Genomic DNA, 18,147 nt, shown 5'->3' on the forward strand with positions numbered 1-18,147 from the left:
GTGTCTGCTTTGGTGGGGTCAGAGACCCAGTACTTATACCCAAATGTGTCTTTCAAATGGGAGTGACTTTAAAAAAGGGTCTTTGAAGTGCACAAGTATCCGTTCTACCTCAGCCATGGCTCCAGACTATCAGTAGAGGGCAAATTACCCTTTACGTGGGGACAGGCACTGCCTATTCAGGGTTAAGTGTCAGCTCCCCTCCTCTCTTCCTGCCCAGGAAGTGCCGTCAGAATGTATATGAATGCAAATGAGCACTCAGGCACACCTAACCTTTCTGTGTTTGTGACTGCTTAGAGGCTGTGCACAAACTGTAGCTGACACCCACCCCAGATGTGTATTGGAGACAGGCTGCCGGCACACAGAGCTCGAAGAGCAGAGAAATGCCCTTTCATGTATCGGTCTTAGGGAATAGACAGTTGTTATATATATCCAGAGAGACAAAGGCCCTCCTTACGACTTCGGCGGTCTTTTCACAAGACCGCCAAAGCTGCAGGTGCCAAAAGACCGCCAGTGCTGGTGGTCTTCCGCCCACCATATCACGAGTACTTAAGGATTTCCGCTACATTTTGGGCAGAAATCCTCCAGTATGATGCTGGTGGTCGGAGGCAAAAAGGCCTACAATACGACCTGTCGGTGTCCTGATGGCGGGGCTCTACCAGCAGTGGAAGCGCCCATTTCCTGCTGGATGACCTCCTCACCGGACAAGTTAAGTCGATCGTCCGACAGGGGAGGGGTGTTGGAGGGTGGGGGTGTTGTGTGTGTGAATGGGTGTTGTCTGCGTGTGTGCATGGGTGTGTGTATGCGCGTGTGTATGCATGGTTGAATGCGTATATGAATGTTGAAGTGAGTGCGTGTATGGATGCATGTGAGTGAATGCGTGTATGGATGCTTGTGAGTAAATGCGTGTATGTCAGTGTTGGTAAATGAGTGTATGCGGGGTGCGTGAATGAGTGTATGCAGGGTGCGTGTGGGTGTCTGTGGGGAGGGGGTGCTGTACTAGGAGGGGCGTGGCGGCGCTGTACTAGGAGGGGGGTTGAGGGGTGCTGTTCTGGTGGGGGGTTGGGAAAGGGGGATGCTGTAATAGAAAGGGCGGTAGGGGGAGTGGGGTTCTGGTATGGAGGGGGGTATTGGGCTTGCAGGGGGTATGGGGGAGTCGTCTACTGGTGACAGGAAAGAAATCTCCTGTCACCGGTAGCCTTTCCGCTAGGGTTTTCGTGGTGGTGCTACCGCCACGGAAACCCTGGTGGAAAGCCAACTCCTAATACCACCAGTGGACTTTTTTGGACTGCCGGGTAGGAGATGCTAATCTCCACCCTGGCGGGTCCAACCGTCCTGGCGGTACAGGCGGGGATGTGGCGGGTTGGCAGAGGCCAACTCGCCACCCTCGTAATGTGGCGGTCTTCATGCCAGCCCGTTGGTGGTGAAACTACCACCGTGGCCCTGGCAGTCAGAAGACCGCCAGGGTCGTAATGAGGGCCAAAGTGCGGTTTTAGTGGTATATTTTACTGTCTGGCAATTTGAAGAGTAATAGTTTTCAGATTGTAGGACAACTTTCCCAGAAATAATCTTCTCTTTATCTTTCCTTCGATATAGATCCTGTGCCTGGAGTCCTCCCACCAGTACCCTTGGAATAAGGAAACTAAGGCAGGTAAGTCAGCTATTCTATTTTGTTTTTTCAGCATGGTGCCTGTTTCCCTCTGCTCATTGTTAAGGAGTGAGGTGGGTTGGAGAATAGTGCTAAAAAATGGTTCACTTATACCCTTTTCAATCCCAGATATAGGTGCAAGAAAGTAAACAACATAGAAGGGGTCCGTATTCATACACAAAAACTGCTTTTAGCCACCAAGTGCACAGAGCTGAAACTTAAAAGTGACAATTTGGTCGTTAACACTATTGACTCTTAGGTTTGCCCCTCCTGAGGTTTTCTCCCTCCACCCCAAGCCCGAATCCTGTCACACACCTGCAATAGCCACGCTCCTCTGGGACCATGGGAAGGACGAGTAACACCACAGCGGGTCCCTCCTTCTTCGGGCGCAATGAGTGAAATTGTGTCTTCTCCCAGGGGCTGGATGGCTTCTTCTCCATGTGGAGATGGTTGAGCGTCCTTTGGGATTCTCTCAGGAGGCATGTCCGTCAGACATTCCTCTCTCGACCGATCAGCGTCTTCCGGCTTTTCTCCTCCCCGCTATGGTAGTCCGTCCTCCAGGTCCATGGGTGTAGTCCTGCCACCTTCGACTCCAGGAAAAGATGTTTAAAGGTATGGGAACTCATGTTGGCCTGTGGATAAGCGAGAAGTTCTGGCTTTTGATTCCAAGTCATAAGGAGCGGACTGCAACAAAGTTCCTAGTGAATCCTCGTCCATGTTACATGCCCACTTTCTAAAAGAGGATTCATATTTACCATTCCAATGATATAAAATATGACATAGCCACTCCTTCTCAATCAGGAATTACAACTTAAAAGTGTAATATTGAATTCCCAATGTTAACCTATGAGATGGGTAGGCCTCACAGTAGTGAAAACGACATTTGGAGTTTTTACACTACCAGCACATGTAAAACATAAAAGTACAAGTCCCAACTTTTAGTCATATAGCACCCTGCCCTATGGGTTACCTACGGCCTACCTTAGGGGTGACTTTTCTGTATTAAAAGGCGAGTTTAAGGTTTAAGGCTTGGCAAGGGGATTTAAATGTCAAGTTGAAGTGGCAGTGAAACTGCATACACATACTCTGCAGTAGTAGACCTGAGACAACATGTTTACAGGGCTACTTAAGGGGGTGGCACAATCAGCGGTGCAGGCACACTAAGTAGCATTTAACTTACAGACCCTGGGTATATGAGATACCACTTTACAAGCAACTTACAAATAAATTAAATATTTTCCAATTTTGTATACACCAATGTTACCATGTTTAGGGGAGAAGCACATGCACTTTAGCAAATGGATAGCAGTGGTAAAGTTCTCAGAGCCCTAACACCAAAAAGAATCCACCAAAATATGAGGCAAGCAGGCAAAAAGTTTGGAGGAAGACCACCCTGAGGCTGACAGGTCTAACAACAGAAGACAGACAAGGACAAGGTTTAATAAAAATAAGGGATGTACTGGTGTGTGATAATAAGGGGATCATTATGACCCCGGCGGTCGGTGTAAATGTGGTGGTAGTACTGCCAACAGGTTGGCGGTACAAACCGCCACATCATGGCATTGGCGAGTTGGCTGAAGCCAACCCACCAATATAACACACCAACCGCCATGGCGATAGCAGCCGCTGGGACGGAGATAACAATCACCAACTCGCCGGCCGCTACTGTACCGCCGGCGGCATTTTAACCCTGCCCACCACTATGGTTTCCATGGCAGTAGACCCTACCAGTTACAGGGAATTCCTTCCCTGTCACTGGTAGGAGGCCCACCCACCCCCCTTACACTCACCAGACGCCCCCCCACTCACCCCTCCATCCACGCTCCTCCCCTTCCAGTCCCCCCATACACGCACACTCGCAGGCACACCCCATGCATTCACACACTCACTCAAACAGGCATATACGCATTCATACACGCATGCATCCATTCATTCACGCACGCACACACATTCATACTGACACGAAGACACGCATTCACATTACCATTCATACACGCATTCTCACACATACACACACGCAAACAACACTACAAACACATTTGCATACACGCACACACTCACACATTCATGCACACACCCCCATACGGTTATATCTCGAAACCACGAGTGCTTCAAGCACCCATGGCTCAACAACGAGTTCGGAACAATGAACTCGGTATCACTAATGCCTTTACCACGAATGCTTTTACATCGATTTTTCGTTGTAAACGCATTCCTGGTAAAGGCATTAGTGATCAATATGCACAGTTCCAGCGTGCTTCCCCCCTAGCCCCCACCCCCAAAAATTACCGTGATCCCCCCCCCCCAAAATTACCACAACCCCAACCCCCCTCCCCCAAAACCTAAACCACCCAATCCACCCCTTAAACCTAAACCCTGACCTTCCTCTCCCCCAAACCCTAATCACCCCAAGCCCCCCACCCCAAAAACTAAAAATACCCCAAGTCCCCACCCCGCCCCAAAAAACTAAAAATACCCAGAGTCCCCACCCGCCCCAAAAACCTAAACCCCCCCAACCCCCCAACCCACCCCTAAAACCTAAACCCTGCCCCCCTCCCCTCTAAACCCTAATCACCCCGAGCCCCCACCCCACCCCCCCAAAAAAACAGCCCCAGTCCCAGCCCAACTTACCTCTTCCTTCACCGCGTCGACTCCGACTCCCTTCTTCTGTGCCTTAACCATGCATGTACGTGGTTCAGACATGCGTGGTTAGGGTACGAAAACCAGGAAGTCGTGGAAAACGAAACCGTTGTTTCGCTTTCGTTTTCCACGACTTTGTGGTTTCGGAGTCGTTGTTCCAGGTGTTCCCCCCCCCAATACACACACATACACACAACAGCCCCCACCCCACCTCCTCTGTCGGAAGCTCAACTTACCTGCATCCGGGTGTTCTTCTGTCTGGGAAAAGGACGGGGAGCTGCTACCGCCAGCAGCGCCCACCAGCAGAACACCGCCAGGCCCTATTAATTGTCATAATACGGCTGGCGGTGGTCTGACGGAAGTGCACCTGGATGCAGGTAAGTCGGGCTTCCAACATCGTCCGCCAGTATGGCCACACTGTCCGCCAGTATGCTAGAGCCAGATTTCCGCCCTTCTTGTGGCGGAAATCTGGCTGTGGTCATATTTTGGCGAACGGATGGCACATACCGCCAATCTTATAATGTGCCCCTAAGTCTTTTAGTAGCTTAGGAAACCCCCTTAGGAGTGACAACAGCAGATTTCTCTTAACAACAGTCATACAGTGCAGTCATAGGTGGGCCTGCTATTATAGAGATTGCAAGGAGGACCAAGACTGACACCAACACTGAGACTTGTAAAACTTCATTGGACCTTGGTGCAACAACAGAAGTGTTTCCCTTACCTGATTGAAGCAGAGACCAAACCAGACTGTAAATGGATATGGACTGCAACGGACAGTGGACCGAATTTGGAATGGAACAGAAGACGAGACTGGCAAGAGTTACTAGAATACCAGAATAAGGTGGCAAGCCAAGGCAAGGAGTTACAAACAGGGTTTCAGAAATCAAAAGGGGAATCCAGGAATCCAGAGCAGGCTGTATCCAGCAGGCACTGGCACTAATAATGTTCTATTAGTATAGGGAAACTGGAACTAGGATTTTGAACAATGAACCTGAGGATGCACCCAACAGCCACTTGAAAAAGTAATCCCCTGTTGGGACATGGAAACTGGGAGAGGATTCAGCACAAGGAATTAAAACGTGTACCCAACAAGCACTGGAACAAGTAATGCCCCGCATTGGAGTAAATACCGTAATTCTGAACAAGGCTATACCTGTAAATCAGAACAAGAAAACAAAGGGAACCACTGCTAACTCAGTGAATAGATTGTCAGAAGCCCAACAGGGAAAACACAGAAATCAGAATATCAGGTTACAAAGGGTAGGCAGAAAGAAAGGTAAGACTGTGAAGTAAGGAAAACACAAAAAGCACAGTGCTACATAGGGCGGCCACAGGAATGCAGGATACTGCAAAAGCAGATGCAGAAATCAGTGCTCTTCTCAGAATTTCAAGGATTCAGCAGTGCATATAAGTGAAACAAGCAGGAGCTCCAAGTAACTGCAGTTATAGCACAAATTCTGAATGCAAAATTCAGGCTCAAATCCCTTCTCCAGCTCACAGCCACACAGAGTGATTGGAACTAAGAACAGGTGTGAGCTAGGTGCAGCACAGTGCAGATGATTGCTGTAAAAGCCCCTCCTCTAGCTCTCTGTCTGACGGAGTGCATTGAAGTTCCAGGAAACAACCAGTCAGCAGAACGGACCTCCGGAGTGGGACAAGGATAGGACTGTGTTTCAGGACATGGCAGGAATTCATGCAAGGGAGCACGTGGGCTTACTGGAAACAGTGAGACTGACTTCCAAGTATAATAAGATTTACCACAAGGCTCCTCTGCAGCTTTCAGACTTGGATAAGGCATACAAGTCCCATACTACTTTAGTGTTTGATATGTTAAACTTGTAATGGATCCTGGAATAGATTTGATTTCCAAAAGGAGCTGTTAAGTCTTTGAAGGAACAATAAAGTTCAACACAGGTTCCAAATTAGTGTTCATGATGGCAGTATGCTCAAAGAAGGCCATAATCCCCAGGTCCCTCCTGTCCTCGTCCCATTCGTCACTAATTGGAGATAACTATCTCCATGACAGAAAAAAAGAACATGAGGAATGCTGGGATACCCCCTCTCCACCCCCCTCCCTTTGGTAGTACATAAGCTGTACTTACTCAGCATTCTGCCTTTTCTTTTTTCTGTCTTCCGATGGAGTGTGGACTTGAGGATGTCGTCCCTGCTGGGCTTGGGCGACTGTTGTTCCAGGTGCGCTACCTCCAGTCTGCTGGGCTTACTGGGGTAACAACGCTGTTGGGCTCTTGAGGGCCCTTGTTTGCAGGTGTAGTGGTCCTTTGTAGCTCCCTGCTGCAGTCTGGGTCCTCCTTCTGTGTCGTGGAGCTCACGTCTCAGTGGCATGGTCCTGTTACAGGGCCCTTCCTTGGTGGCTGCTGGTTCGGTTACTGGATCACCGGTAGCAGTTTCCTGTTTCCATCTCCTGGCGGGCTGGCAGCCAGGAGCTGTGCGTATGGTACAGTTAGCGTGGGACTTGCCTGACTTCCTCCTTCGGTCGCTGTGGTGGCTGCGCATGTGCGGTTGGTGTGCTTCCGGCTTCCTGGCTGGCTGCTCCTTGGGCGAGTGCCGCTTGGCGGTTCCTTTGTTTTTTTTCCTGTATTCACAACTTATGTTTACATCTCTGTGGTTCTATGTCAGGACCGGAGGCTCAGATTATGCTTCTCTTTCTATGCTCTTTATTAATCAGCAGCCAATCAAAACTATTAAAACCAAAAAACTACATATCCCAAGAGTGGATATGTCATGTGACAACCATAGAGGAGGACGTCTATAAAGTGTTGCCTCACACCAAGCAACTCCTCTTTCTTTGAAGCTTCGCAGCTAGTTAAGTGCATTGATTTTACATTGTATGGTGTTATACTGTAGGTTATTTGCTTGTTTGGGAGCGGTTTTGCCCTCCCTGGAGCAACCGATCGGCTTGCTTCCATATCCTGTGGAGTGGGAGCAGGGGAGCGAGGACGCACGCGTCTCCACGCAGTCCTCTTTTTATGGCCGGTTGCAGTTTCAGTTTCCCCAGGATTAGAGCCTCGCTTCTCCGAGCGTTCGGCTGGCTGTCCCGGGGGATCGCGTGTAGCTATTTATAGCACACTGTTGCCGGAGCTTATTTTCAGCTCCCGGGGTCCTAATTCTACACTCGTAAATCGGAGCGTTTTCTGTTTTCAGGCCACATTTCTTCACGCTCGTAGCTCAGAGCGTCATTTCTCAGAACTCTATGAGTTCAAAGAAGAGTTTGACACGCTTTCATCGAGGTGTGTACTGATTTTAACTTGAAGAGTTCACAGCATTACACGCTCATAATAGGAGCGTTGTGGAGTAATATTACATCTATTAGAGACGGTAATTTTTTACGTCTCCTGACCGGCCCAAGCTCCCCATTTACACCCCAGTGCTTGTACACTGGGGTTGCAAAAAATTTCTATTCAGGCTGGGCCTGCATTTACTGTGTCTGCTTCCAGGGCAGCTCCCTCCACTTTCTAAAAAAGGATTTTTATTGCCCTGCGTTCTATATTTACTACTGCTCCTTTGGAGCCCCTCTGCTCTGTCACAGCATGGTTGGCTATGAAGACCAAGCCGATGATGGTTATTATCTTGATGAACCGGCTGGTTCTTTTGAACAGGATTTGGTATACACCCTGGATGCAGGGGTGCGTCACACAGTTAATCAAGCCTTGGCGCAGGCTATCAAACTGTCAGAGTCACCAGATCCTCGGAGTCTGTGCACGTTCCCAACACTTCCATCACAAGACATCTCCAATACTCTGATTAGAATTGTCACAGAGTCTAAGAGAGTCTAAGTGGGTAAAAGGGGATTAGGAAGGGAACAGCTGGGAAGCAGACCTGTAGGAAGCAAAAAGGTTCAAACACACAATATCACGATTTTATCATATTAATCAACACTAGACTATGACTCTAAACATTGTCATTCTGAAAACCTGGACAACCTAAGCATAGACTTAAAATGACTAGACTTCAAGATGACTGGGTACCTGTGAGGGAATCAAGAAAGGTTAAATGCAACTTTCAAATTCAAGTACCATCCTTTGCCTGAGGATCAGGAAACAATCTGAATGATTTCTAAACCATCGTATGAATCAGGTTTTTAGAAAACATGTTAGGAACACACAACATTACATCTTGAACTCTGACTTTTTGTTCCCTCAAATTGCCGGAACATGAATTGCGCACATTACAGATTTTCACATAGGAAGAAAATACCATTGAATGATTTGTGCACCGTGAATAACACAAATTAAAACTCGGGAAATAAATCACGCGACTTGCCAACTCGAAAACCACCAAGTAAATGCCTTAGAATGGTAGCGCATAATGAACACCGTGATTTTTTAACACAGAAAAGGAATCGCGCTGCTTGCCGATTCGAAGGCCACCAAACGAATGTCAGGAAATGGTAGCGTACAACGAATAACATAAATTACACACAGGGAAAGAATCGCGCGTCTTGCCGATTCGAGTACCACCATATAAATGCTTAGGAATGGTAGCGCATAATGAATATCAAAAGTTAAAACACAAGAAAACGAATCGCGCGTCTTGCCGATTCGAAAGCCACCATGTAACTGCCATGGAATGGTAGAGCACAATGAACATCAAGAGTTAAAGCACAAGAAAACAAATTGCGTGTCTTGCCGATTCGAAGGCCACCATGTAACTGCCAAGGAATGGTAGCGCACAATGAATAACATGAATTAAGCACGAGAAAAGAATTGCGCGTCTTGCCGATTTGAATGCCACCACGTAACTGCCTTAGGAATGGTAGCGCACAATGAATATCAAGGGTTGAAGTACAAGTAAACGAATTGCGCGTCTTGCCAATTCGAATGCCACCATGTAACTGCCAAGGAATGGTAGCGCGCAATGAATAACATGAATTAAGCACGAGAAATTAATCGCACATCTTGCCGATTCGAGTATCCACATGTAAATGCCAGGAAACGACCAAGCGCACATTCACACGCACAAGAGTCAAATCGCTTAGCATGCAAAGATTAGGCCCAAGAACTCGAGCGTCATTGATAACGGAGTCGGGGGCCCAGCCCGACCTCCATCTTACCGCCCTGATCTAGGATCACCAAATGAAGTGAAAAAAGGGTGAGGCCTGGAGGATCAAAGTAGGCCGCCGGAACAGGAGCTCAGGAAGTTGCTGTTGCTCTGCACCGGGACCTCTGAATAGTGAGCACGTGGAGCTGGGCTGGCTCCCTTATATAGAGTCTTGGCCCAGCCCACAAACCACACCCAGGCATGCTGCTGGGAAAGCTTCTAGAAGGCCCTGGAAGGATACCACACCCTGACACAGTCTGAAAGCCTGTAGCAGTATATCACATGTGAACATTATTTATATGTATGCTGAACATAAGTCTTCAAGATTAAACTCTGCAATGCAAAAGGTTAAACTACATCATATCAGCACAATGCATAAATTATGTTAGCTTGAAACTGTTAGGTTTTTGCATTCTAGTCGCCCGTAGAGCGTGTACTGCCCTGATGTTGACAGTACTCCCCTCTCCCAGATGCGCTCTAGGGCCTGGTTTGTCTAGATTGAGACGATGAAAACGCCTCACAAGTACTGGAGCATGGATATCAGATGCGGAAACCCATGAGTTACTTTCAGGGCCATAACCTTTCCATGAGATTAAGTACCATAGGTTACGCCCTCTCAGTTTAGAATCCAACACTTTCTTGACTTCGTATTCTTCTTCCCCCGGTACTAGAACTGGAGCTGGATGAGGGCGGACCTTCTGGACTGCCTTTTTCAAGAGGGAAGTGTGGAACACTGGATGAATCCGTAATGATCTTGGCAATTGCAGTTTATAGGTCACTGGATTGATTTGCTGAAGGACAGTGTAAGGACCTATGAATTTGGGGTTGAACATGTGCTTCTTCTTGAAGTCTATATGTTTTGTGGAAAGCCACACTTTATCACTTGGTTGATACTGCGGTCCCTGACAATGTTTCTTGTCATAATGCTTTTGTATTTTTGTTTAGCCTTTTCTAAATGCTGTTGAATCAATTTCTGGGTTTTATGCAAATGTTGAACGGTTTCTGACACAGCTGGAGTAATTGAACTTTCTTGAGGGATTGTGATGGGCAAGGTGTCAGGATGATAGCCAAACAAGCCAAAAAAAAAAGCCAGTAGAAGTGTGGAATGAGTTATTGTAGGCTAACTGAGCTAACCAGAGCATTGATGTCCAAGAATGAAGTGCCTTTTCAGCGTAAGCACGTTGGTATTGCTTCAAAGTCTGATTTAGTCTCTCCGTTTGACCATCTGTTTGAGGATGGTGGCTAGTAGATAGTGTAGATGTCACTTGGAGTGTTTTACACCATGTCTTCCAGAAATTGGAAGCAAATTGTGACCCCCGATCGGAGAGGATCATCTTTGGCAGTCCATGATAACGAACCACTCTGTTCAGTAAAATAGTTGCTAGTTCGCTAGAGGTGGACAATTTCTTACAGGCAATGAAATGTCCATATTTCGTGAGACTATCTACTACCACCAGAATTACTGAATGCTGTTGAACCACAGGTAGACCGGTAATAAAGTCTAAGGAAATGTGCTCCCACGGATGACTTGGAGTTGGAAGTGGATGCAACTACCCTTTCGGTTTTGAATGACTTGTTTTAGTGCGAGCACAGACTTCGCAGTAGTTTACCATTGCTTTTACATCTTTTGTTAGGGTAGGCCACCAGAAATAGCGTTGGATTAATTCAAGAGTTTTTGGAGTAACTGGATGACCTGCCGTAGGTATAACATGCAACCAATGAAACAAAATCTTGCGAAGTTTGGTAGTGGGCACGAACAAACAAGCGTCATGAAAATGTAAACCTTGCTTGATTGATCTTTTGGGATCTGCTTGGGCCCATGTCTGCCATTTCTCGACAGTGAAAGAGTTGCGGATGTCTTCAAAGAAATCTTCAGTTTTGATGATACATAGGACTTTGTCGGGAGCAATGATAGCTCTGGAGATTTGAACTGCAGGCAACGTGGTAGACTCTTGGCGGGACAAGGCGTCAGCTTTGCGATTGTCTTTACCAGGCCGGAAGGTTACCACAAAATCAAATTCAGCAAAAAACAACATCCAGCGTAATTGCTGAGGAGTCAAAAGTCTAGAGGAACTCATGAACTGAAGCTTGCGATGAACAGTATATACCGTGACAGTGTATTTGGCACCCAACAAATGATGTCTCCATTCTTTAAAGGCGTTACAAATCGCCAGAAACTCCTTTTCAGCAATGACATAGTTCTGTTCGGCTTCATTCAACTTCCGAGACATGTAAGCTACAGGATGAAGTTGACCAGTGTCCTTGTTTCGTTGCAACAAGACTGCTTCTATTGCCACATCTGAAGCATCATCTTCCATTATGAAGGGTCGATCCGTGTCAGGATGAGTCAAGACTGGGGCAGTGGAGAAAGCTTCTTTCAAAGTTGAAAAGGCTTGTTCAGCTTCTGGGGACCATACACATTTCTCCTTCTTTCTTAATAACTTAGTGATTGGAGCCACTGTCTGGGAGAAATGATTTATGAACCTCCGGTAAAATTTGCAAACCCCAGGAAACACTGTACATCACGAACAGTCTTTGGGGTGGGCCAATCGGATACAGCCTTTACTTTCTTTTCTGCCATCACCATACCTTGAGAGGTAAGGATAACCCACAAAAACTCAACTGTGGTAACATGAAACTCACACTTGGTTAGTTTGCAATATAAATGGTGCTTTCGAAGGGCTGCAAGGATTTTCTTGACATGTTGGATATGTTCATCTTCATTGTCTGAGTAGATCAAAATGTCATCGACGTAGACTATGGCAAATATGTCAAGGTACTCTCTAAGAACGTCATTCGAGAAAAATTGAAATGCTGGAGCATTACACAGACCAAAAGGCATGACGGTGTATTCAAAATGGCCATATCTTGTCTTGAACGCTGTTTTCCATTCGTCACCCTCTCTCATTCTGACCAAATGATAAGCACCTCAGAGATCAAGCTTCGTGTAGATTTTTGCTTTCTTTACTTGCTCCAGTAAGACCGGAATCAGGGGCAAAGGATATTTATTCTTGATGGTGACTTTGTTCAGTCCTCTATAGTCGATACAAGTTCGAATCTCTCCATTCGCCTTCGGAACAAAAAACAAAGGAGAAGCTGCAGGAGACTTAGAAGGGCGAATGAAACCATTCTCCAAGAATTGATCTAAATATTTTCGTACATGTTGATTTTCATGTTCTGACAGGGCATATACACGACAATTGGGAAGTATCGCACCTGGGACTAGATCAATTTGACAGTCATAAGATCTATGAGGAGGTAGGTTCTCTGCTTCTTTTTCATCAAATACATCCTCGTAAGATGAATACTGTTTGGGCAGTTGAATTTCTTTCTCCGCAGCAGTAGCTATGAAAGAGTTGCAAAATTTTGATACTGGAATCTTTTGGAGGCATTGTTCTTTACATAGCGCAGATGAGAACACGACCTTTCGTTCTGCCCAATTAATTTCTGGATTGCGATGAGTTAACCATGGTAAGCCAAGGATTATTCCATATTGGGGAGCATGGATCACGTCAAGGATAAGTTTCTCTTTATGTTTCTTTCTTTGATTCTGATCCTCACAAATCACCAACAAGGGGACAGTCTGAAGAGTTACTGGACCTCCAGTCAAGAGTTTTCCATCGACTGCCTGGATGATTTCTGGGGTCTTCTTTTCAATACATGGGATCCCCCATGCACGAACCAATTGGGCATCAACAAAGTTCCCGGTAGCCCCAGAATCAACTAGAGCCTTCTTGAAATAGGTCTTTTTCTTAACCTGAACTCTTATTCCCAGTTTCAGATGTCTAGATTGTGAAGGGTCCACAGTGACACCCAAGAGCAACCCTTCTTTGCATCTTGGGTGCTTTAGTTTTTCCGACTCGACTTGTGCATTGGCTGCAACCTTCTGAACTGGACCTCGTTTGCTCTTTGGTTTGATTGGACAATCTTTGGCAAAATGACCCTTGCGTCCACAATAGAGACATTGTCCATTCTTTCTACGTAGGTCTTTTTCATCTTTGGTCAACGGTCTCCTGATGGTTCCAATTTCCATCGGTTCCGGCGTTCTTTCTTTCGGAGTTCTTGAGTCTGTATTATCGTGAACACGCCAGAAATATTTTTCAGTCTTTTTGCGTGTTCCTTTTCGTTCTGATAAACGATGATCAAGCCTCAACACAAGGTTTATCAATTCTTGACAGTCTATAGGTTGCGGGTCGATTTGAGCTAGGATATCTTTCAGCTCCTCTTTGAGTCCCTTATAGAACAAGGCCGCTTGTTTTTCTTCAGGCCAGGATGTCTCAGCGACCAGCAGATTAAAGTTGGCTAAATATGACACTAAGGGGGTCATTCTGACCCTGGCGGTCATTGACCGCCAGGGTCAACGACCGCGAGAGCACCGCCAACAGGCTGGCGGTGCTCTGAAGGGCATTCTGACCGTGGCGGTTTGGCCGCGGTCAGAAAGGGAAAACCGGCGGTCTCCCGCCGGTTTTTCGCTGCCCTCAGGAATCCTCCATGGCGGCGCAGCTTGCTGCGCCGCCATGGGGATTCCGACACCCCATACCGCCATCCTGTTCCTGGCGGTTCGCCCGCCAGGAACAGGATGGCGGTATGGGGTGTCATGGGGCCCCTGGGGGCCCCTGCAGTGCCCATGCCAATGGCATGGGCACTGCAGGGGCCCCCGTAAGAGGGCCCCACAAAGAATTTCAGTGTCTGCTTAGCAGACACTGAAATTCGCGACGGGTGCAACTGCACCCGTCGCACCTTCCCACTCCGCCGGCTCCATTCGGAGCCGGCTTCCTCGTGGGAAGGGGTTTCCCGCTGGGCTGGCGGGCGGCCTTCTGGCGGTCGCCCGCCAGCCCAGCGGGAAAGCCAGAATGGCCTCAGCGGCCATATGGCGGTTCCCGCCAGGCGGCCGGCGACCGCCGCCCGCCGGCCTCAGAATGAGGCCCTAAGTCCTGATTCCCTTGGCGTAAGTCTAATTCACGATCTACTGACAGTGTTACAGTTCTACGATCAAAACTCACTCAAACTCTCGAACAATATTTCTCCAGTTGTACAACAGAGGAGTATCTTTACGCTCAAGAGGAATAGCCCAGGTAGCTGCATCTCCCGACAGATATGATAACAAGAAAGCTACTTTGGACTGGGCATCGGGGAAAGTATGTGGTCTGCAGGTGAAATGTAATTCCACTTGAACTAGGAAAGATTGCGCTTTCAAGGGGTCACCTGAGAAACGTTCTGTGGGAGCTAAAGGAATGGCTGAAGGAACATTTAAGGAAATGTTTGTCGGATTACCTCCAGAAGTCTGAGAAGAAGGACCTGGCCAAGACACACCTGGGGCATTTTGTTCCTTCTTTTCTAACTTATCTTGTAACTGACTCACTCTCTCAGCTAGGCTAGTTGCCAAATCTTTTGATGATACCACCTCTGCTTGGAGCTGAGTGATAGCCTTGACTAGCTCGTCCAGAGTGGCCATGTTGAGAACATACACAAACCAGGAGGATAATAATTCGTGGGCTCACTATTCTGTCAGAGTCACCAGATCCTTGGGGTCTGTGCACGTTCCCAACACTTCCACCACAAGACAGCTCCAATACTCTGATTAGAATTGTCACAGAGTCTAAGAGAGTCCAAGTGGGGAAAAAGGGGATTAGGAAGGGAACAGCTGGGAAGGAGACCTGTAGGAAGCAAAAAGGTTAAAACACACAATATCACGATTTTATCATATGAATCAATACTAGACTATGGGGGTCAATCCTACATTCGCCCGCCAAGCGGGAACCGCCGAATGACCGCACCGCGGTCAAAAGACCGCGGCGGCCATTCTGGCTTTCCCGCTGGGCCGGCGGGCGACCGCCAGAAGGCCGCCCGCCGGCCCAGCGGGAAACCCCCTTCTACGAGGATGCTGGCTCCGAATGGAGCCGGCGGAGTCGAAGGGGTGCGACGGGTGCAGTGGCACCCGTCGCGATTTTCAGTGTCTGCAAAGCAGACACTGAAAATCTTTATGGGGCCCTGTTAGGGGGCCCTGCACTGCCCATGCCAGTGGCATGGGCAGTGCAGGGGCCCCCAGGGGCCCCACGACACCCGTTACCGCCATCCTGTTCCTGGCAGTGAAAACCGCCAGGAACAGGATGGCGGTAAGGGGGTCGGAATCCCCATGGCATGGAGGATTCCCTGGGCCAGGGGTAAACCGGCGGGGAACCGCCGGTGGCCCTTTTTTGACCGCGGCGGTGCCCAGGAAGCACCGCCAGCCTGTTGGCGGTGCTTCCGTCATTTTAGCCCTTGCGGTCGCCGACCGCCAGAGTTAGAATGACCCCCTATGACTCTAAACATTGTCATTCTGAAAACATGGACAACCTAAGCGTAGACTTAAAATGACTAGGCTTCAAGATGACTGGGTACCTGTGAGGTAATCAAGAAAGGTTAAATGCAACTTTCAAATTCAAGTACCATCCTTTGCCTGAGGATCAGGAAACAATCTGAATGATTTCTAAACCATCTTATGAATCAGGTTTTGAGAAAACATGTTAGGAACACACAACATTACATCTTGAACTCTGACTTTTTGTTCCCTCAAATTGCCGGAACATGAATTGCGCACATTACAGATTTTCACATAGGTAGGAAATACCATTGAATGATTTGTGCACCGTGAATAACACAAAGTAAAACTCGGGAAATAAATCACGTGACTTGCCAACTCGAAAACCACCAAGTAAATGCCTTAGAATGGTAGCGCATAATGAACACCGTGATTTTTTAACACAGAAAAGGAATCGCGCTGCTTGCCGATTCGAATGCCACCATGTAACTGCCTTAGGAATGGTAGCGCACAATGAATATCAAGGGTTGAAGTACAAGAAAACGAATTGCGCGTCTTGCCGATTTGAATGCCACCATGTAACTGCCAGGGAATGGTAGCGTGCAATGAATAACATGAATTAAGCACGAGAAATGAATTGCAAGTCTTGCTGATTCAAATATCCACATGTAAATGCCATGAAACGACCAAGCGCACATTCACACGCACAAGAGTCAAATCACTTATCATGCAAAGATTAGGCCCAAGAATTCGAGCGTCATTGATAACGGAGTCGGGGGCCCAGCCCGACCTTCGTCTTACCGCCCTGATCTACGATCACCAAATGAAGTGAAAAAAGGGCGAGGCCTGGAGGATCAAAGTAGGCCGCCAGAACAGGAGCTCAGGAAGTTGGTGTTGCTCTGCACTGGGACCTCTGAATAGTGAGCACGTGGAGCTGGGCTGGCTCCTTTATATAGAGTCTTGGCCCAGCCCACAAACCACACCAAGGCATGCTGCAGGGAAAGCTTCCAGAAGGCCCTGGAAGGGGACCACACCCTGACACAGTCTGAAAGCCTGCAGCAGTACATCACATGTGAACAGTATTTATATGCATGCTGAACATCAGTCTTCAAGATTAAACTCTGCAATGCAAAAGGTTAAGCAACATCATATCAGCTCAATGCATAAATTATGTTAGCTTGAAACTGTTAGGTTTTTGCATTCTAGTCGTCCGTAGAGTGCGTACTGCCCTGATGTTGACACAAACCCATTAAGCACCACCTTTTGGGTTTTACGGAACAAGGTCTGGGTAGCCCATCTGGCATTCAGTCCATTATGGAACCTTCACTATCTGCGGACACCCAAGCCGCGAAGCAGAGTAATAATCCGCATTCTGCGGACTTTGAAAGCCTTATCAGGAATATGGCCAGAGAACATGATTACAATTCAGGGTCGCAAAAGAAAGCTACTAGTGACCCAGCTTCTTCTGCTTCCTCTGATCATTCTTCGGAGCTGGGAGATGACCCCCCTCGGAAACGCAAGAAGAAGGCTCATCACTAGGAAGCTCCTACTCCTAGAGTCCTGACCTTTGAGCCAGAAGACATTGTCCATCACAGGTCTTCTCTGTGGCTGCCACCTCCTGAAGTAGCTGATTATGTGGAATCCCACATCAGGCATAGCTTTGATAAGGAGGTTCGCTCCAGGCTGCGGTCTGAATGCCCCAGATGGATTTCCCCTCTAAGGTGACAGAGACCCCGAATTGGATCCTACCTTGGTCACTTTTCTCCAAAAATCTGCCAAGGACCCAAAGAAGGGTATAGATCGAGCCTGGCGTGGGTGTCAGGATAAACTACTAGATGTTTCCGGCCCGCTAACAAAGATTTTGGAGTTGGCTTTGCAAGCCAAGGAATCAGGAGAGGCTATTAACCCTGATATTCTGGTAGGATGGGCTCAAAGAGCGCTCTGCTTCCTGGGCAATGCCAATTGCGCCATATCTTCGGGGCGCCATCACTCCGTTCTGATGAAGTTGGACCCCAGGTTGGCTGATTTGGCTTCCTCTGAATCAGGCCCTATGGCTCAGGGTTTACTGTTTGGTTCTCCCTTTATAAAAGAGCTTTCAAAATTTGTTGCAACCTATGCGAGTTTGGACAAGGTACAAGGTTCAATCAGACGGGTACTGTATCCACTTTTTCGAGGGGCCGGACGCTACAGAGGGCGTGCCTTCGTTCGCTTCAACCACCAAGGCCCTCAACGTGGTTACTACCATCAAGGAAGAGGTGGTTTTCAGGAATATGACTCCTCCTCTTCAACCTTCTACCCATCACAACCAAGATCTGGTCGTTCCAGGTTCCGCAGAGGGAGATCCAAAGGCCACCAATCTTTCTCCCAGGAGTCAGGAACCACAGGTGAGATTGATTGCAAGTTCAAATGTAATGTTGGGGGGCAGAACTCAGAATTTTCTACAGGCATAGGGTCTAATTACTTCGGATGCTTGGGTCTTAGAGACTGTGCAGGGGTTCAAACT

The 18,147-nt window shown here is 47.8% G+C and overlaps 1 protein-coding gene across 6 annotated transcripts in view; it reads left to right on the top strand.

The window, feature by feature from the left end:
* LOC138247518 (toll-like receptor 6) overlaps positions 1-18,147 on the top strand; it is an 89,673-nt gene that overhangs the window by 44,927 nt on the left and 26,599 nt on the right. For 5 of the 6 annotated variants that reach the window (XR_011194584.1, XM_069202102.1, XM_069202099.1 and 2 more), the window contains one exon: positions 1,594-1,648. The exons of the other annotated variant lie outside the window; for it this stretch is intronic. Coding sequence is in view for 1 of the 5 variants with exons in the window: in XM_069202103.1 (XP_069058204.1) it covers positions 1,594-1,648 (55 nt within the window). In the remaining 4 variants the exon portion in view is untranslated. The remainder of the gene's footprint in view (positions 1-1,593; positions 1,649-18,147) is intronic. 6 annotated transcript variants of the gene reach the window in all.

The sequence above is a fragment of the Pleurodeles waltl genome, chromosome 1_2, assembly GCF_031143425.1.
Source record: "Pleurodeles waltl isolate 20211129_DDA chromosome 1_2, aPleWal1.hap1.20221129, whole genome shotgun sequence".
Taxonomy (NCBI): domain Eukaryota; kingdom Metazoa; phylum Chordata; class Amphibia; order Caudata; family Salamandridae; genus Pleurodeles; species Pleurodeles waltl.